The following is a 19,763-nucleotide window of genomic DNA, read 5'->3' as shown; positions in this document are numbered from 1 at the left end:
TGACAAGGGGGGAGGGGCAGCCCCACAGCCAGCCGGGACTTGGGGGTCACACGCTCCCCCCAATCCGAAGGGAAGCCAGGAAAACCCTCAGCTGACAGTCCAGGCAGGATCTGCAGGGATCCCTCCTAATCCAGCCGGATCCTTCCCCTTCACGGGGGAATCTCTGTAGGGATCTCTTGGCTTTACAAGAGAAAAGGGCGATTCCCTTCCTTGCAACACGCGTCTCCCTTGCTGAGAACGTCTGGACGGACCGGCTCCTTCAGATTTCCCGCCCCTGAACCCCAAATGTGTAGGAATCTCCCTCTTCCTTTCTTTCTGTGGGTCGGGATCAGTGGTGGGATTTTTTTAACAACCGATTCTGTGGGCGTGGCTTAGTTAGGGGTGTGGCTAGCTGGTCATGTGACCGGGTGGGCGTGGCTAGCTGGTCATGTGACCGGGTGGGCGTGGCTATCTACATAGGGACTACAGAGGGCTGAAAAAAGTCATTTCTGACTCGTCCTCGCACTTATGACCATCCTCACATTTTTGCCCGTTGTGGCATTCTTAACAACCATGTCACTCATTTCACCACTACTTCTCTTCACCACGGTGACAAGATAGGGCGTAAAATGTAAAATGTGAGGACAGTCGTAAGTTCAAGGACTGGTCAAAAGTGCAAGGACCAGTCAGAAATAACTTTTTCAGCCCTCTGAGTAATCCATATGCACAAAAGGATACAGCAATAGAGAGGGATGAAGGAAGGAGAAGAGAGATGGAAGAAAGAAGGAGAGAGAGGGAAGGAAGAGAAGGGAGGAAGGAAGGGAAATTAGAGTAGGAGTGAGGGTAAGAGAGGGAGGAAGAGAGGAGGAGAAGGAGAAAGGAAGAGGAAGTAGGGAGGAGAAGAAGCGGGGAGGAAGAGAAAGTAAGAAGGAAAGAAAAGAGAGAGGTGGTAGGTTTGAGGAGAAAGATTGCTGTACAGTAAAAAAGATGAAAGGGAAGAAAGCCAACCCCAAACAAATATAAAGATATTAAGATAAAGGATGAATTGTTAAACTTTAAAGAATAAAAGAGAACAAATAGGAATAAATAGCAATAATTAGAAACACACATACAAACATACAATGTATTTTCTTTGAACAGAGTATTTGGCCGGTTCACAAATTTAAACAGTATTTAATCATTTCAATTAAATTTACAATTTCTATATTTCCTTTTTGCCATATTTAGTCCTCATCTATTTTTTAAAAAAACCAATATTACCCTTCATCCTCATCTCTAATCTTAATCAAATTCAATTTTTCCCTTCTATTCTATTTTATACCCCTTCCCATTGTCATCTATTTTTATATCCATCCTCACATTGGTTAATTATGTAATATTACAGTTGTTTAATATGAATTCAACATTTTAATATAAATCAATTAGTTATATAACTATCTTTTTTGTATATTAATCAATATGAACATGAATATTCCAATTATTTCCATGCCATCCAATTTCTTACAAATCAATTAATTATATTTACCAATAATAATAAACCAAATAATTTCCCCCATATATTCCTCCAAACCACAACTTAACCATTTCTGCTTTCAACACAATATACAATTAATAGTATCTCAATTATTACAATTCCCTAGTTAAATAGAGCTTTTTTCTTTTGTGTTTTAAAATCTTGAACTCTTCTCTTTTTCCCTAAATTTCCCATTGTTTGCACCTACCTTTTTTGGTGAGGAAAAAGAAAAGAAATCTGCCTGCCTAATTTTCCAACGTTGCAGCAACAGCAAAGCCAACAGCCTGCTTTACTTTCAGTTTCGTTTTTCAGCATAGCTAGGGGGGAAAAAATCTGCTCTTTGCAAGCAAGCAGCAGAGCCCTGAGCAAAACAGCTGAGAGCAAATCAGCTGAGAGTCGGGAGGCCGATCTAATCAAGGGGCTAATTAGCCTATGCTGAAGCTCCGCGGGCCAATAAAATTACAAAAAAACACCGAACCGTTTGTTAAATTGCTGGCTCGCCCGCCCCTCGCCCACCACTATTTATTGGCAATAGAAGAAATTTTGCCATCTGATTGTGCAGATCCTGATGAGATTTGGATATTTTGGCTGTGGAACAGGAAGCGCCCCTAAAACAAAAGGCTCCGCTTTATGATGTTCCATGAAGATTATAAGGGCATAAAATAGAAAATAAAAGTAATAAGGAATTGGGAGAGGGAAAGAAAGGGGAAGGAGAAGTGGGAGATAAAGGGCAAAAGGAAAAAAGAGAGGAAAAAAACTTTCCCCCAGCTCAATAAAATACAAAGTGAAATTGTAGTCTCTGTTTTTATTTCTTCTCTAAGTAAATATTCACCATTTCTATACCAACAACTTAATTTAGTCAGTAAATCCCAAAAGTCCAGATTTCATTTTTTTTCTGCACAAAGTTCAGAAGGGACTTCCAGGTAGGGTTAGGAATAAATCTATTCTTTCCTCTGGTCAAAAAGTTTATTTTGCCATCTCTGGCACATTTTTCATTTCATCACTTCGTCCATCCCTTTGTGTGTGTCTGTTCTGGTGTTTGAGGGCACCTCATGGTGGAGTTTTGCGTAAGGAAAATCTGGCTGAAATTTCAAGGCTTTCCTTCGTCTGGAGCACGGAGGCCCTGCAGGGAGAGCTTGAGGGCGGTTCGATCTGTTCAGAAACCATTTTTTGTAAAGAAAATGGAAGAATTAAAGGGTTTTTAGAAACTGGGGTGGGGGAGGGGTTCAGGTGAGGGAGGAAGAGGAGAAACTCACCTGCAGGAGGTCGGATGGTGCAGGAGATGAGAAACTTCAAAAATAAAAGAGGATGTAGGTATATAGGTTAGAAATGCATATTTCAATTTTGCTCAGGCAGGGGTTGGACTGGATGACCTCCAGGGTCCCTCTCAACTCTGTTATTCTGTGTTACATTTCCAGGTGTCAGAAAAATCCCCAAATCCATTTCTCCACCCTGACCTCGACCTACCTAGACGGGGTGGATCTCCCAGGGGTCAGACTTCCTGGCCCAACAAGACCTTCTGTGCCACCTTGATGAGAGGCCTCCACCAGAGGACCCCCTTCCTCTCCAGCCCCACAGACTCCCCTTTCCTGCCCTTCAGGGTGAGGGTCAGGCATTGACCAAATCCCCCTCAGTCAATTGCGGAAGGCAGCTCTGCTTGCAACTGCTGAAATCCCGCCAGGAGGAGACCTTTGGCGCCATCAAACTCCCACCTCCGCCTCTCCCGGGTCCTCGGAAGGGCTCGATGGGCGGACAAAAAGGCCAAATCCAGGCTGAACAGCTGAACATCCCCCCCAGCCCCTCCGAGAACCATCTCCTCCAAAGGACCCCTCGGAGGCTCCTCTGCCTGGAGACGGATGACGCTCCCAAAGCTCCATTTTTCATTGGGTGAATCCGATGTTTGACTTTCTGGAAGTCAGAAATAGAATTCCACAAAGCTGCTGTTCCCCCCTCTTGATTTCCCCTCCCCCCTCACTTTTCCCCTCCCCCTCACTCTCTTCACTCCCCCTAACTCTCCTCCCTCCCTCGGCCCTCCAATCCTCATCCCTCCCCCTCACTCTTCCCCCTGGCTCCCTCCCACCCCCAGTTCTCCCTCCTGCTCTGCGTGGGCAAAATTGCCTCCCTCTTGACCCAGGACTGGGGGTCGGCTTCCTCGTACACCTGAGGCCGGCAGGAAAGGGGGGGTGGCTCCCGGGGGAGGAGTGTAAAGAGGGGCTTGGAGACCCCCAATTTCCTCCCTTGGGCCCTGAGCCTCAGGAAGGTGGGAAAGGCTAAAAGGCTACTGTGTTTAGAGGTGGGGGCAAGGACCAAGGAAGGTGAGACCCCCCACTCATTTTAACCTTGTCCCCTCTCTCTGGACAAGGGGAATTGGGTTCCCAGGAGGTCTCCCAAACTGTAGGAACTGAGAAAGTGGGGAGGGGGAGGAGAGATCCAGGGAGATCAGGCAAGGCTGAGAGAGGAATGGGAAGTGAATCTTTTGAGGGAGGGGAGTTCGAGGAGGGCCTGAAGCTTCTCCCTCCTTGTCTTGGAGGAGTTTCAGCCAATTTATTTTATTTTTATTTTATTTTATTGAATTTCTATACCGCCCTACTCCCGAAGGACTCAGGGCGGTGCACAGCCATGAAATAAAACACATACATATACAAAATTTAAAATTGAATAAAATGAATTAAATAAATTTGGCTGAATTAATACCCATAATTTAAAATACCCATATTTTAAAATACAGTAAAAATTTAAAATTTACACTTAAAAGCGAGAAGATTTAGGCGAGGCCAGCTTGATGGAATAAAAGAGTCTTCAGCTCGCGGCGGAAGGTGCGCAGATCCGGAATCCTCCGTATCTCTGGGGGGAGCTCATTCCAGATCGTCGGTGCCCCCACAGAGAAGGCTCTCCCCCTAGGGGCCGACAGCCGACATTGTTTGGCTGACGGCACCTGGAGGAGCCCCTCTCTGTGGGAGCGTACTGGTCGGTGGGAGGCTATTGATGGTAGTAGGGGGTCCCGTAAGTAACCAGGTCCTAAGCCATGGAGCGCTTTAAAGGTGGTAACCAGAACCTTGAAGCGCACCCGGAAGACCACCGGGAGCCAGTGCAGCTCGCGCAGGAGAGGTGTTACATGGGAGCTCCACGCTGCTCCCATAACCACCCGCGCGGCCGCACTCTGCGCCAGTTGGAGCCTCCGGGTGCACCTCAAGGGGAGCCCCATGTAGAGAGCGTTACAATAGTCCAGACAAGAGGTGACGAGGGCATGAGTGACTGTGCGTAACGAGTCCCGATCTAGAAAGGGACACAACTGGCGAATCAGGCGAACCTGATGAAAAATCCTCCCGGTCACGGCCGTCAAGTGCTCTTCTAAAGACAGCCATGAATCCAGGAGGACGCCCAAGTTACGAGCCCTTTCCGTGGGGGCCGATGATTCGCCCCCAATAGCCAGCGATGGCGCCAGCTGACTATATCGGGACGTCGGAAACCACAGCCACTCGGTCTTGGATGGGTTGAGCCTGAGCCCGTTTCTCCCCATCCAGATCCGTACGGCCTCCAGGCACTGGGACATCACTTCAAGGGCATCGTTGGGGTGGTCCGGGGTGGAGATGTACAGCTGGGTGTCGTCAGCATACAGATGGTACTTCACCCCGAAACCATGGATGATCTCGCCCAGAGGCTTTACATAAATGTTGAACAAAAGGGGCGAGAGAACCGATCCCTGCGGCACCCCGCATATAAGGGGCCTCGGGGTCGATCTCTGCCCCCCTGTCAACACAGACTGTGATCGGTCAGAGAGAAAGGAGGAGAACCACCGTAAAATGGTGCCTCCCACCCCCAACCCTTCCAGCCGGTGCAGCATGATACCATGGTCGATGGTATCAAAAGCCGCTGAGAGGTCTAACAGGACCAGGACAGAGGAACAACCCATGTCCCGAGCCCTCCGGAGATCATCAACCAACGTGACCAATGCCGTTTCCGTGCTGTACCCAGGCCTGAAGCCCGACTGGAATGGATCTAGATACGACGCTTCATCCAGGTACTGGGGAAGCTGTTGCGCAACCACACTCTCAACAACCTTCGCAACGAAGCAAAGGTTGGAGACTGGACGATAATTAGCCAATACTGCCGGGTCCAGGGAAGACTTCTTGAGGAGAGGCCTTACCACCGCCTCTTTCAAGGCGGCGGGAAAGACACCCTCACCCAACGAAGCATTTATAATCCCCTGGAGCCAGCCTCGCGTCACCTCCCGGGAAGCCAGCACTAACCAGGAGGGGCACGGGTCCAACAAACATGTGGTCGTGTTCAATTTGCCCAGAATCCTGTCCACGTCATCTGGGGTCACAGGATCAAACTCATCCCAGATAACAGTCTCAAGACCTGCCTCCGTCACCCTCGCTGGATCTATCCAGTCAGAGTCCAGACCTGCCCGAATCTGAGTGATTTTGTCATGCAGATACTGAACAAAATCCTCGGCTCTTCCCTCCAAGGGGTCCTCCCGCGCTTCCTGGTGGAGCAGGGAGCGGGTCACCCTAAACAGGGCGGCCGGGCGATTATCTGATGACGCAATAAGAGCAGTAAAATGGGTACATTTTGCTGCTTTTATCGCCACTAGGTAACTCCTAATATGAAATCTTACCAATGTTCGGTCAGATTCAGAAAGACTAGCCCTCCAACAGCTCTCTAGGCGTCTTTTCTGGCGCTTCATCTCCCTCAGCTCCTCGGTAAACCAAGGAGCCAGGCGAGATCAGCGCCGGGTCAGAGGCCGCAAAGGCACGACTCGGTCCAGGGCTCCAGCAGCCGCCCTATCCCAGGCAGCCACTAGGTCCCCAGACGAGGCGTGAGCCAGAACCTCCGGGATTGGCCCAAGCTCCATCTGGAACCTATCAGGTTCCATCAGGCGCCTGGGGCGGTACCATCTTATCAGTTCCGCCTCCCTGCAGCGGGGTGCCGCGGTTCGAAGGTCAAGGCGAAGGAGAGAGTGATCTGACCATGACAATATCGATGACTATATCCCCTATCTCGAGATCACTCAACCACTGTCCAGAGACAAAAACCAAGTCCAGTGTGTTTCCCCCAGTGTCAGTAGGGCCATGAATTAGTTGGGTCAGGTCCATGGCTGTCATGGAAGCCATGAACTCCCGAGCCACCTCAGACCTCACCCACGGATGGCAGGTTGAAATCCCCCATGACCATAAGTCTGGGGGTATCAACCGCCACCGCGGCAATAATGTTGAGTAGCTCGGGCAGAGCTGCCGCCACGTGGCAGGGACCCAGGTACGTGATCAGCAAACCCATCTGAACCCCGTGGCCCCACTTCACAAGGAGGGACTCACAACCAGCTGTCTGAGGTGCAGTGGTCTCCCTCGGCCTAAGGCCTTCTCTAATAATAACCGCTACTCCCCCGCCCCTCCCCTGTGACCTTGGCTGATGGAATGCATGGAAACCTGGTGGGCACATTTCTACCAGAGGGACCCCTCCCTCTGGGCCCAACCAGGTCTCCGCAATACCCGCCAGGTCCGCTCCCCCCTCATAAACAAGATCACAGATGAGGGGGGGTTTATTTACTACGGACCTGGCGTTGCACAACATCAGGCGAAGGCCCGGGCCCTGAAGGTCTGTACTACCTGGAGAACAGGTGGAGCCTTGGGGGCCGGAGCACCCTACCGCTTGAAGAAAGCAGGTGCGTGCTCCCTTAACATGATATGGCCCCCTGCTCCCGCCATATCTACCTCTCCCACACACAGTACCGATGGTAAAAACATAGCTTGGACCAGCTAGACCCCCTCCGGATACCCCCCCGCCGAACGTCCTGGCCAAGCCCGACTCTCCCCCTAGAGGCTTCCTGGTGGTCTCCCATCCTCAGGCTAACCAGGCCGATCTCTCTCAGCTGGGTGAGGGCATCGGAGGCTGGGCAGCTGCCAGCTATTGAGGGCTGAGGATCAAATACCAGCTAACGGTTGGTGATGCCAGATCAGAGCCCCCCCCCTCTCCCAGCTGCAGCAGGCAGACATCCCACAGGGCGCCTATCCTGAGGCGGCCTGGATCCTCTCCTGGGATGGGGGGAGGGGCAGCACCAGCCTCAGCAGGCCAGAACTGGGTCCCCTCCTGCAGCTGAAGGAGGCGGCAGAGTCCGAACCTGCCCCACAATTGTGTGTTTGGACACAGCCAGTCACCCAAAACTGGCCCCAGATCCAAAGAGACTCTGGTGGGATCCCATCGCTCTCCTGATCAAAGCAGAACTTCTGGGCTCTTTTCAGGTTTCCCCTCCCCCACACAGAGTTTGATTCTGAGTTCTTCCTGACATCACATAAACACACACACACACACACACACACACACACACACACACACACACACAGAGCAGCCCTTCTTTCTCCGGCCCCCAAGAGCTGCAGAGGCGCTTGGTCTTCGCTTCCCCAGCCTGAAGCTTTGGGCTCCTCCGAAGCGGAACTGAGGACCTGGCCAGGATCCAGCAGGCAACAAGCCTCCATTCTCCCTCAGGGACTCCCCTCCTCCTCCTCCTCCTCCGCCCCATGGCTGAGTCTGCAGGTGGGGCAACCCCTTGGTCCTCTTCCCCATTGGAGGAGGCTGAAGGGGCCCTTCCCCACCACCTCATTATAGTTCTCTGGTCCTTTTCTCCCTCAGTTAAAGCCCATCGAAGAAAGGAGTCCTTGACTTGTAACGGTTCATTTAGTGACCTTTCAAAGTTACAATGGCACTGAAAAAAGTGACTCTTTGCCTAATATTCCTTCTTTTTAAAATATTTTTATTTGTGAAGAGACAGTAGAAGCTTATTCGTTCACATCAGTGTGTCGCAAAGCGAAGGGAAGGGAAGGGAGTGGGAGGAAGAATGATGGAGATGAAGCTGCTGTGGATTCAAAGCCAGGAGAGTTGAGGGGTCTGGAGTGACAGGTCAGCCCAGTATTCCTGGGGACAGTCTAGATCAGGGGTCCTCAAACTTTTGAGCAGGGGGCCACTTCAGGGTCCCTCAGACTTTTGAGGGCCGGACTGGCTAAGTGGGTGTGGCTGGGGGGGAATGTGACTTGGTGGGCGTGGCTAGGTGGCCATGTGACTGGGTGGGTGTGGCTAGGTGGCTATGTGATTGGGTGGGCGTGGCTAGGTGGCCATGTGACTGGGTGGGCGTGGCTAGGTGGCCATGTGACTGGGCGGGTGAGGCTGGGTGGGCACAGCCAATTTAGCAGTCCATTAAATAATACACACAAATGAAACTTTAATTGGTTTTCCTCCTGGGAGTCTTTTATTTGCTTTTGTTTGACTTTTCTTTTGACTAGATTGTTTTTAAAATTGTTTACAAGTCTAGTGGGCCACTTCAGAAAACTCAGTTTTGCAGCAATTCACATCCATCCATCCATCTCTCTCTCCCTCTCCTTCTCTCTCCCTCCTAGAAGAGCAAATGGGAAATGGGGAAGACAAACCTTGCTCCATCCCATCCCATTTGCTCTCTCTCTCCCATCTCTCTCTCAGGAAAGAAACGTCAGCCGCTTGCCCAGGTCCATTAGGCTGCGGCCACCGCAAGTGGGGAAGCCAGATCCCCATCGGAGACTTGGCTGCCCAGGCTCAGCAGAGATGTGGGGGGTGGGGGGTGGAGGAACGCAATCCCGGCTGGACTTGGGCAGCCATAGCACCAATGGGGATCGAGCTTTCCCCACTCGTGGCCGCAGCCTAATGGACCTGGGCAAGCTGCTGACAGCCTTGGTGGTGTGCGAGAGGAACACGCCTTTCTAACTGGCCTCTTCGCCTCCTTCAGGCTGCACAGGTCTGCTGAGTGGCGGTGGAGTTGCCACCCAGGAGCTGCCAGGAGTAGAGACCCCCAATGATGTGCCTCTTTCACTGGGGCTGTTCAGCAGAGAGAGCAGCGCCCCGCCCTGTCCTGCCAGGCAGCAGCTCCACAGTGCTTTCGGGACGCTGCCCGAGTGACACAGCTCCTCCTGCGGTCCCTTCCCTGGACTGAAGGCAGCCTTCAGCCTTGCAGCCCTCCCCCCACACCCCACCGCATCTCCATTCCGAGCTCATGCACCTGTTGGCAAAGCGGGACTGGTGAGAGGCGAGCGAGCTAGGGAGTGGGCGCTGCAACAGCTGCTGCCTTCTCCCTCCCCCCACCGTCGCTCAGCTGCCCGCTCCTGAAAGAGTTCAGCCGTCTCCGCCACTGGAGAGGGAGGGTGGCAGCCAAATTCCAGGAAGGCATGGCTCGGGAGTAACCGGGCCTCCTTCCGTGTGAGCAGGCGAGTTGGCAAGGCGCCACCCAAACTGGTGCCTAAGGCTCAAAGGCTCTCTTCCTCCAGCCTTGGGGTGAGTGCTGCTTCTTACCACGCCCCCGCCCCCCGATGCTTCAGGGAAGCCCAGATGGCCCCACATGTTCTGTCTGGTAGCAGAGAGGGAAAGGCCGGGTTGCCCCCCACCATTTCCTGCAGGGTCTGCTGGCAAAGCGCCCCTCTTGTGCACCCACGGCTGCAGTTGGGTGCATGAGGGGAACATGCTTCATGCATGGGCCAAGGGCACGACCCGCAAGGGGACCAAGGAGATGACCAGCCGTGACGTGGTCTCCAACTGCAGGGCAAAAGAGATGGGAGGCAGTAGGCAGCAGCCCCCCTCCTCACCTTGTCTTCCCCCGCAATGGGAGCAGTAGCCAAAGACAGAGGCGCAGGGGAGAGGAATGCCGTCCCGCGGCTGGATGCCTCGGACAACCATGTGTCTTGTCCCAACCACATGGGATGGAGCAGGCGTGTGATCCGTATCACGTGCCTCACCCGCCCCCGCCCCTCGGCCTGCTGCCGCCAACTTGCCTGTTTCTCGGAGGGCCAGCTGCGGAGTCCCTGCTGCCACACAAGGACCGTGCAGTCCCTGGCCGTCCCCCGGACCCTCTGACAGCCACAGCAGGTGAGGCACCTCTTCCCCGGGCACCTGTCAGCTAGGAAAAGCCAGCCATGCGAGGAGTGGGTGGGAGTGGTGGGGCAGCGGGCGGGGCTGAATCCCACCACTGTGTGGGCTGGATACATTGTGTCAGTGGGCCGTACTCGGTCCGCGGGCCGTAGTTTGAGGACCCCTGGCCTAGATGGTCTCCACCCCTCCCTCACAAGGAAGAGCGGCCCTGAAAGGAAGCTGGGGTGTATGTTTGTGTCTCAGCAGGAGAAGGTCCAGGCTGCCATTCTCCTCCTCCCCCCAAGCTGCCACCTTCAGCCTCCATTTCTCACAGGTTGCAAACAGGACAAAGAGTCTTCAGCTGTTAAATAAAAAATATGCTTTTGCATCGGAGAGCAGGATTAATTCATGAGTGCTGTAGAAAAAGAGATGGGGAAGAAAATCAGAATATAAAGAGACACTTTTACCGTAAATAATAAACTCTTCTTCCCTTTCATCCCCCACCCCCAAGGCAGACCCACACTGCAGGGGGGTGGTTGACAGGCAGGGACACATAGAGAGAGAATCCGCCCATTTCAGGGAGGAAAAGGCTGGGATGCTTCATATGAAGAGAGAAGACGGGGCTACGATGGGGGTGGCAGCAAAGGGGGGAGCCTGGGCTCACTTGGCCAGAAATTGTGGGAATCCTCACAAGGAGAAGGGGGGTCAGGAAGAAGAGCCTGTCCAGGTTCCAACTAATGAACCCAAAGGAGTCTGCATGGGGTGCCAAGAAGGATCCTCTCGGACCGGAGGGTGGGGTGCAGTTCAGGGCGAAGTTTTGCAGGGAGTTCATTAAGTTGATAGGGTCATCTCAAGGACTCAGCTCCACCTCCCACCCGAGGACGAACGGAGGTAGAGAACGAGTTAATGCAATGACAGAACAATACCTGAGATGCTATGTTCATTATCAGCAATTTAGCTGGGCAGATCTCCTGCCATTTGCTGAAGTGGCCTACAATATCGCAGTGCATAGTAGCATAGGTGTCACCCAGGGGTGAAATGCAAAATTTGTTACTACTGGTTCTGTGGGCGTGGCTTGGTGGGGGGGTAATGTGACTGGGTGGGCATGGCCAACTTTAAAAAAAAAAAACTTTTCAAAGCATTTTTTTAACTATTCAAAGCATCGGCCGAAGAGGTTGCAGAAAAAAATGCTTTGAAAAGCCTCTGATGATCCCAGCTGAGCCGCACGATCATCAGAGGCTTTTTTTTTTACTTTTAAAAGCATTTTTTCAGCGGAAGAGGTTGTAGAAACAATGCTTTTAAAAGTAAAAAAAAAAGTCTCTGATGATCGTGCGGCTCAGCTGGGCATTGCGGGGGGGGAGGGATTTTTGCTACCGGTTCTCTGGACCACCTGCTCCCATCGCTACTGGATTGGGCGATCTGGTCCGAACTGGGAGGATTTCACCCCTGGTGTCACCCCTTTTAAAATAGCCACAGGGTGGAATTTTCCTCATGCCTGGATACCCTCAAGAACCCCCCTCCACAGTGAGCCTAACAGAATGGGTGGGTTGCTTACAAAATGTGTCGGGGAATTTAAACCTGGGGTGCTCCCTCCCCAAGGGAGGAATGGGAAGGAATCCCCCCACACTTCCCTTCCCTTCCCTTCCCTTCCCTTTTGCAATTTCCCAAAATTTGGAAAAATTCTGGGCAAGATTTTAGCATTTCTGTGTGCTTTTGTTTTTGATTGCGATACTTTTTCAGGTCTCTGTAAAGAAACGTTGCCCAAAATCCAAAAAACTGCTCTATCCACAACAAGGAGATATTGTTCAGGCAACTTTTTTTTTTTTAAAAAAGGAACAATTAAGGAATTTTAAAAGCCACCTATAATTTGTAGGAGAGGAGGAGATGAGAGGGAAGAGGAGAAACTCACCTGCAGGAGGTTGGATGGGAGTTGCTGGAAGGAGAAAAAGACCCAATCAGAACCCTTTATGGGCTGGAGGACTCAGCGGGACCCCTCCCCATTGATAGCCCATAATAGGTTGTGTGATCTTCACTTATAGCCCCTCCAAGAACAGAAGTTCCCATAAATATTCCCCAAGGGGCCCCTCTTGGCCACCTGCTAAGCTTGAGGAGAGGCCTCCCCTAGAGGGTCCCCTCCCCACAACCTCTCCTCCAGCCCCCCAGACTCACCTTTCTTGCTCTTCAGGTAGGAGAAGAGCCCCACAGCCAGGAAGGCCACTCCTATCACGGCCCCCATGATCCCCGTCCAGAGTTTGCTCCTGGCAGAGCTGGAGGAACGGGGCTCTGGGGAAGGAGAAGGAGCCTCACCTGAGCAGGAGGATCAGGCCCACCTTCCCCCAGGGCAGCAAGGGAGGGAGGGGAGGGAGGGGCTTACCCCACTGGACGGTGATGGGGACCTCCAGGCTGGCGTGCCCCACCTTGCAAGTGTAGACGTCCCCCCGTTGGGGCTGGGTCTCCAACATCACCTGGAGCTGATAGGTCCAGTCTCCGTTCTGGAGCTCCTCCCCAAAGGCCACGCCCTCCTCCTCCAGCCGCCCGTTCTTCAGCCACTGGACCTCGATCTCCACGGGGTAAAAGCCGGTCGCGGTGCAGAGGAGGATGGTGTTGGGGGAAGAGGGCTCCATCTTGGTGGGGGAGATGGAGACGGTGGGCTTGGCTGGAGGGAAGGAGGAGAAGGAGCCACATGAGAGACACAACAGGAAAGAAAAGACGCAGAAGACAGGAAGGAGAGATGCAGCACGAGTCAGCCCCTCCCCCCACAGCCTCAAGGACCCTCGAGGGGGCAGCCTCAGCATCTCCTGGGTCCCCAGAGGTGGAGATGAAACCTTATCACATCAGCAGACGGAGGAGACCTCCAGCCCTGGTGACACGATGGCCTCACCCAGCGGCTTCATGCGGAGGTTATAGAGGAGAGGAGAGAGGACGGAGCCAAATGCCTCTGGGCAGCCCTGAAGGTGATCAAGCAAGCTAGCCAAAGAAAGAAAGAAAGAGAAAGAGAGAGAAAAGAGGAGAGGAGAGGAGAGGAGAGGAGAGGAGAGGAGAGGAGAGGAGAGAAGAGAAGAGAAGAGAAGAGAAGAGAAGAGAAGAGAAGAGAAGAGAAGAGAAGAGAAGAGAAGAGAAGAGAAGAGAAGATCTTTATCCCAATTTTCTTTGGTGTTTCAATCACTTTTCAAAAAGTTTTATTTGGAGAGAGAAAATTTCTCCTTCCACTTTCCCTTTTCTCCCTTTAGGATCCACAAGATACACAAAAAATCAGCAGAAGATTTCAGGGGGAAAAGTGCAAAATGTGATGTGGCTGCAAAACTCCCCAATTTTAGGCAGCCTCAACAGAAAGAGGCATTTTGAAGGACAGGGCAAAGGAGCCCAATGGGGGGGGGGCAGCCCTTTGCTCCCCATAACTGCCAGAATCCCCTGAAGGAAAAGTTTCTCCCCCACTGAAGATGAGAGACCCTGAATCCCCCCTTCAGAGCAGGAAGGGCAGAAGAGGTTTTCGGGGATCTCATGATCTCTCTCGAGGATCCTTCCTGGGGGGGCTTTGGGGGGATTCAAGGGGAGACCCACCCCAGACCAGGCTCTGCCTCCACCCAGCCGGCCTCCTTCCCAGCCGCAGGAACCGGCCATTCCTGGGGAAGGAGGTGGGGAGGGGTCCCTCTGACTCCCAGAGGGAAGCTTCTGCCCTGGATGAGGGGGGCAGGGAGTGGGGAAGGGATCCAGAGGGGATCTGGGATCTGGATCTCCTCCTTCAGCAAATGCTCCAACTGGCACAACTCTTGGATGGATTAATGGGGGGGGTTTAGTCTGGATGAGCCCCCCAAGAGAGTTGACAATAGATCCATTCCAGCCCAGAGTCCTTTGCTAACCATTTTTTTTTTCTCTTGAGGGATTTTCTTATTAACAGTAAATTCTATAATGCTTAAGAAGAACCCATTTTTAAATGGTTCTTTGTAATTCCAACCTGGGATCTGGTCAGGTTTCCATGCAGACAAATAGCAGCATTTCAGGTGTGAGTTTTTTTCTTTTTTCAGGAAAATCCCATTTGCCTCTTGGGACATTAAAGGCCTTTGTGGAATTGCTAAAAGAAGGCAGAGGCTTTACAAACTGAAAATGGCCTTTTTTTTCAACAGGAAATGCAAATTTTGGATGAGAAAAAGACTTTTAGCAAGAAAATGGAAAGATCAGATTTTAAAGCTGCAATTTGGTATTTTTCCATTTTTATTTTTATAGCCCATCCCAAAACTCATTATTTACAAGGCTGCAGTTAAGATTTTGGGGTTCCAATTTGGCCAGATGGGAGTTGCTGGAGATTTTAATTGGATCGGAAATTTTTCTTTTTCTTTTTAAATACCTACCGAGAGACACCACTTTCTCCCTCTGCCCATCCAGGAATCCAGTTTAATAGACAAATCGAGACCTCTTGATTTAAAACAGCAGGAGGACAAAGTAGATTTAAGCTGCCCCACATCATGAAAATTCCCCCAAAGAGACTCAAGAAACATCCTGTGATTTCAGGCCTCCTAAACGAGCCTGACCAACAATTGGCTTTAAATACATGGAATTTAATGAATATTCCTGTTCTTTTAATAAATGGAGAATTATTGGCCTCTTGTCTGAAGTATTTTCATGGAAGTAAAAATAATACTTTTAATAAAGAAGAAATTATATGAATCACAATGAAATTCAGGATCACTATTTTGGATTTATAATAAAAATGCATTCTATTTATGTGGATGAAGCTTGTGAGGAGCTAAAGGAACAAACCATCCAGAGATTTTGGTCCTGTCCCTGAACCAGAGGAAGGGAGGAAGGAGGGGAGGGAGGAAAAGAGGAGGGGAGGATGGGCTTTGGAGTCTTTGGGCAGCTGATGAAGCTCCTTTCCCTGAATGGAAAATCCCCCCAGAGACCCCCAAAAGGAGGGAGGAGGGAGGGAGGCCCTGAGAGGCCCACAAAAGAGACACACTCACAACACCAACACAATTGGCACTTGGGGCACTTTCGAAAGTTATGAAAAATCACTAGATAAATGAATAAAAGTGAAAGTGAAATCTCTATGTGAAATATTATTGGAATGAGAATTATTTCAAGTACTGTGCCAGATGACAAGAACGTTGTGCTCTTTGTAGGGGAAAAATAAAATTAAACATCATCCAGAAACAAATTATATAGCTGAATATTATTATCTCCAAGAAAATATCCTCTTTGGTAGGAAAAAGATTTCCAAATGCATCTTATGTGGCAGCTGAAAATCCTCCCAGGTTGCAGGGAAGAATTTAGGAGTGAAAATGAGTTTTGCCTCCAGACTGAATATGTTGTAAGTGTGAAAAACATTCATAAGTCATTTTTTTTCACTGCACTAAATGAAATGTTGTTAAGTGGAGCAGGAGAGAGAGAGAGAGAGAGAGAGAGAGAGAGACCTGGATGGATTCCCCTCCCCCCCAAAAGAAACATATCTGGATGGATTTTCTTGTGGGGGGGGAATGGATCGAAGGGATCTCAGATTCCAGACAGGAGGAGTTTGGAGCCTGGGAAGAAGATTTTGTCAAGCTGAGAGTGCAGAATAAATAAATAAATAAGGAGCAAAACCTCCATCCGGGAGGATCCCAAGGAATGAAAGGAAATGAAGGGGGGGTCCTGGCCTCCCCCTCCCAGGGAAGAGCCCCCCCTCCCTCCCTCCCTCCCCCCCAGACTCACCTCTCCGGCCAACCACCCGCTCCTCCGCCTTCGGCGCCTGGTAGCTGTACACCCCGTAGTTGTGCCGGCAGAAGTACTCCACCGCCGCCTTCGCGTCCTGCAGCTCGACCTCATCCCTGTTCCAGGTGTCCGCCTCCACCTTCCCCAACTCCGTGACGGCCACGAACTCCCCGAGGTCGCTGTCGAAGCGCAGGTATTCCTGCCGGTCGTACAAGTAGCTCTGCAGGAGCCTCACCCGCTGCGTCCCGTTCAGATAGCGGCACTCGGACTTCACCTGGTGCAGGAAATGGGCTGCGTGGGGGAGGAAGGCCGTCAGGAGGGACTCCGGGGCCCATCGTTCCCAGCCGCTGGCAGAGGAGGGGGGATCTACGCGGGAAGGGGGAGTTGCTGGAGTCCTTCCGAGAGAGACGGGCGGAAGACGCCCCCTGGAGGAGGGAAGGGGAACTCTCTCAGTCCCAGAGAGGAAGGGAGGCTTCCTGGGGGGTCTGGAGGGGGGAGGGGAGGGAAGAGGGGGTGGGGTGGGAAAAGGCAGGCAGAAGCTCAACCGGTCCAGTAATCCCATTCAGTCTCTGCAGGGAAGGTTGGATCTCAAGGGGCAGGAAGGATGGGGAGGGGGGGGCTCTCTTCCTTTGGGAGGGGATCTGGGGAGGAGCCACAATGAGGACCGACTCTCCCGGGGTCTCCCCCCTTTCTTCTTCCCCCCAATCTTCAGCCCAGCTCCCTCCCTTTGGGGGACTCCTGATTCCTCTCCCCCTCCCCAAAAAGAGCCGCTCAAAGGGAGGGTCTCCCGCCCCCTCCTTCTCCCTCACTCCCCCCTCCCCTCCGGGGGGATTATGGGGGTTCTGGGTCTCCTCCCCAAATTCAGGGGCTCCCCAGAAGGGCCCGAAGCCCCCCTCTTGCCTGACCTTCAAAGCCCCAAATCTGAGATTCAGGAGAAAAAGTGAAGTTTCTGAAGAAGGAAAAAGACTTTTGCTCAAATGCCTCTTTTCCCTTCTGGGGATTCAGGGCTGAAAATGCCTCAGTTTCCCTCTTTCTCTTTTCCTCCCCTTCCTCTTTCCCTGCAGCCCCCTCCCACCGAGGCGCTGCGGGGGGGGCGAGAGGGGGCCCCGGATGAGACCCCCCCGTTGGCTACAATCGGGGAAGGGGGGAGGGGTCCTCCTGGGGGAGATGTGGAGAGAAAGGGGGAGGAGACCACGCAGAGACCGAGGCTGGTGGAGGCTCCGGGGACCCATCGGCTTCCTTCCCACTTCCCAGCCCCCTCCTCCCCCGCCCAGCCCCCTCCTTACCGGGGGTCTCCTCCCCCCCTTCGCTCCCGGGGATCCGGGCCAGCGCCCCCAGCAGCAGCATCAGGGGGAGCCCAGCCAAAGCCATGGAGGCTCCCCACAAGCGCCCCAAAGGGGGGAGAAAGGCGCTCCCAGCCCCAGAGGAGGAATCGGAGGGTCTGGAGGGGGGGAGGAGTTTTCCTCGGACTTCGGAAGAGGGAGAGTCCAGAAAGAGCAGGAGGACCAATGGGAATCCTCCCTTCTGCAGCGTCATCGGTCTCCGGGCAGAGCCTCCCTTGACTTCGCCCGATGCAGGAGATAGTTCTGCGCAGAGAGAGAAGCGGAGAAAGTGGGGGAGGGGAATCCGTTCAGTCTTGGGGGGCTGCAATCTGGGGGGTCTTTCATGCCAGCTCCGTCTTCCTTTTGCCCCCCTCCCCCCCATGATTCTCCTCCACTCTCCAATCTAGTCTCTGTTTTTATTTCTTCTGTAAGTAAATATTAACCATTTCTATAACACTAACTTAATTTAATCAGTCAATCCCAAAAGTCCAGATTTCACTTTTTTTCCCTGCCTCAACATAAAAGTCCAGAAGGGGCTTCCAGGTAGAAAAACAGCTGGAAATCTCTTCTTTCCTCCGGTCAAAAAGTTTATTTCTCCATCTCTGCCCACTTTTTCATTCCATCACTTCGTCCCTCCTGGGGATGGAGGTTTCTCTCCATTTTTGCATATGAGGAATTCTTGCTGCAGTCAGCAGGTCCAGTAATAAAGTCAGGAATTTATATTTCAACTATTTATAGTCCAGGAATCCCGAGAGGAAAACTTCTGGGTGTCAATAAGTGCTGTGGGGTTTTCTGACCCACCGCATAGAGGTCGGCTTCAGTTCCAGAATGGCTGCTGGTGAGCTGGGGGGGGGGGAGAGGATGGGGGGGGGCGTCTTCCCCTTTTAAGGAGAGTCCCAGGGTTTCTCCCCCTTCCCCCTATGCAGGAGGGGCGGGGGGGCCGAAGCCTTCGGGTGGGGGGAGGGCCGAGGGGGAGAGGGAGACTCAAAGGCTGAAGGGGACCTTAGAGATCTTCTAGTCCAGCCCCCCCTGGCCGAGGCAGGAGCCCTTATCCCACCCCAGACAAATGGCTCTCCAACCTCTTGAAGACCTCCAGGGATGGAGCCCCCCTCCTCCCCCCCGATTCCAGATGGGGGAGGGGCTGCTGCACTGATTCATTGGTTCTCAGGTGATGCCTCCCCATCTCCTCCCCTGGGGCTTCCAAGGGGGGGTCTGAGTTCAGCCATGAGGCTGCCAAGGGGGGCTCCAGGGGGACATTGAGAAGAGGGAAATTGTCCCTAATTGACTTAATTAGGGGGTTAATCAAAGGGGAGGCCTCCCTCCCTCCCTCCCTCCCTCCCTCCAGAGGTTTCCTATTGAGCAGGAGGAAGATGGGGCGGCCATGGGGGAGGCAACAAAGGGGGGAGCCAGAAATGTCAGAAGGAAAAGGGGGGGACAGGAAGGGCAATTTAGAGCCTGCAGTGCTCCCTCCCCCTCCCCCAAAGACAGGTATCCTCCCCTCCTTCCCTCCTGCAGCCTCCCAGAACCTGGAGGAAGTTTTCGTGCTTTGTGTGTGTCTCTTTTGGTGTTTGAGGGCACCTCATTCTTTTTTTTTTTTTTTTAATTTGATTTATATGCCGCCCTTCTCCGGAGACTCAGGGCTGCCCTCAATGTGCTCAGCAATAGCCTTCATCCTTTTGTATATTTTATACAAAGTCAGCTTATTGCCCCCACAAACTGGGTCCTCATTTCACCTACCTTAGAAAGGATGGAAGGCTGAGTCAACCTTGAGCCTTGGAGAGATTCGAACCCTGCAGTAATTGCAGGCAGCTGGTCTTAAGCAGCTTAATAACAGGCTGCCTTAAACCCCTGTACTACCAAGGCTCTGGAGTTTTGCATAAGGAAAATCTGAAATTTCAAGGCTTTCCTTCATCTGGAGCACGGAGGCCCTGCAGGGAGAGTTTGAGGTGGTTCGATTTGTTCAGAAACGATTTTTTATAAAGAAAATGGAAGAATTAAAGGGTGTTTAGAAACTGGGGGGGGGAGGGGTTCAGGTGAGGGAGGAAGAGGAGAAACTCACCTGCAGGAGGTCGGATGGTGCAGGAGATGAGAAACTTCAAAAATAAGACAGTATGTAGGTATATAGGTTAGAAATACATATTTCAATTTTGCTCAGGCAGGGGGTTGGACTGGATGACCTCCAAGGTCCCTCTCAACTCTGTTATTCTGGATCCCGTGTGTTGCATTTCCAGGAGTCAGAAAAATCCCCCAATACATTTCTCCACCCTGACCTCGACCTACCTAGGCAGGGTGGATCTCCCAGGGGTCAGACTTCCTGGCCCAACAAGACCTTCTGTGCCACCTTGATGAGAGGCCTCCACCAGAGGACCCCCTTCCTCTCCAGCCCCACAGACTCC

The 19,763-nt window shown here is 52.3% G+C and overlaps 1 protein-coding gene across 2 annotated transcripts; it reads right to left on the bottom strand.

Annotated features, from left to right (window-relative positions):
- Positions 1-8,222: 8,222 nt before the first annotated feature.
- Positions 8,223-17,603, bottom strand: LOC148116206 (H-2 class II histocompatibility antigen, E-S beta chain-like). 2 transcript variants are annotated; one of them, XM_087885014.1, is made up of 6 exons: positions 17,332-17,603; positions 16,046-16,336; positions 12,732-13,013; positions 12,527-12,640; positions 12,267-12,290; positions 8,223-10,772 (listed from the first exon to the last, which is right to left on the bottom strand). In XM_087885014.1, exons 1-6 carry the CDS (start codon positions 17,579-17,581, stop codon positions 10,759-10,761), a joined length of 975 nt encoding a protein of 324 aa, XP_087741140.1. In that variant the 5' UTR covers positions 17,582-17,603; the 3' UTR covers positions 8,223-10,758. The 2 variants fall into 2 exon arrangements, with proteins under 2 accessions (XP_087741140.1, XP_087741138.1); XM_087885012.1 differs by having other exon boundaries at positions 8,223-10,718.
- Positions 17,604-19,763: the final 2,160 nt, after the last annotated feature.

Source organism: Pantherophis guttatus, chromosome 2 (assembly GCF_059756535.1).
Source record: "Pantherophis guttatus breed Tessera chromosome 2, ASM5975653v1, whole genome shotgun sequence".
In the NCBI taxonomy this organism is placed as follows: Eukaryota; Metazoa; Chordata; class Lepidosauria; order Squamata; family Colubridae; genus Pantherophis; species Pantherophis guttatus.
Note: the sequence above shows the minus strand (reverse complement) of the source record. Positions and strands in the feature narration are given on the sequence as shown.

What these genes read in the sequence shown, in the direction of transcription:
- LOC148116206 (XM_087885012.1), bottom strand. Translation starts at nt 17,581, where the DNA reads ATGACGCTGCAGAAGGGAGGATTCCCATTGGTCCTCCTGCTCTTTCTG. An exon ending in GCGGGTGGTTGGCCGGAGAG is followed by an intron (nt 13,014 to 16,045) that starts GTGAGTCTGGGG and finishes CCTTCCCTCCAG; the next exon opens with CCAAGCCCACCGTCTCCATC. An exon ending in CTACCTGAAGAGCAAGAAAG is followed by an intron (nt 12,291 to 12,526) that starts GTGAGTCTGGGG and finishes TTCTCCTTCCAG; the next exon opens with CAACTCCCATCCAACCTCCT.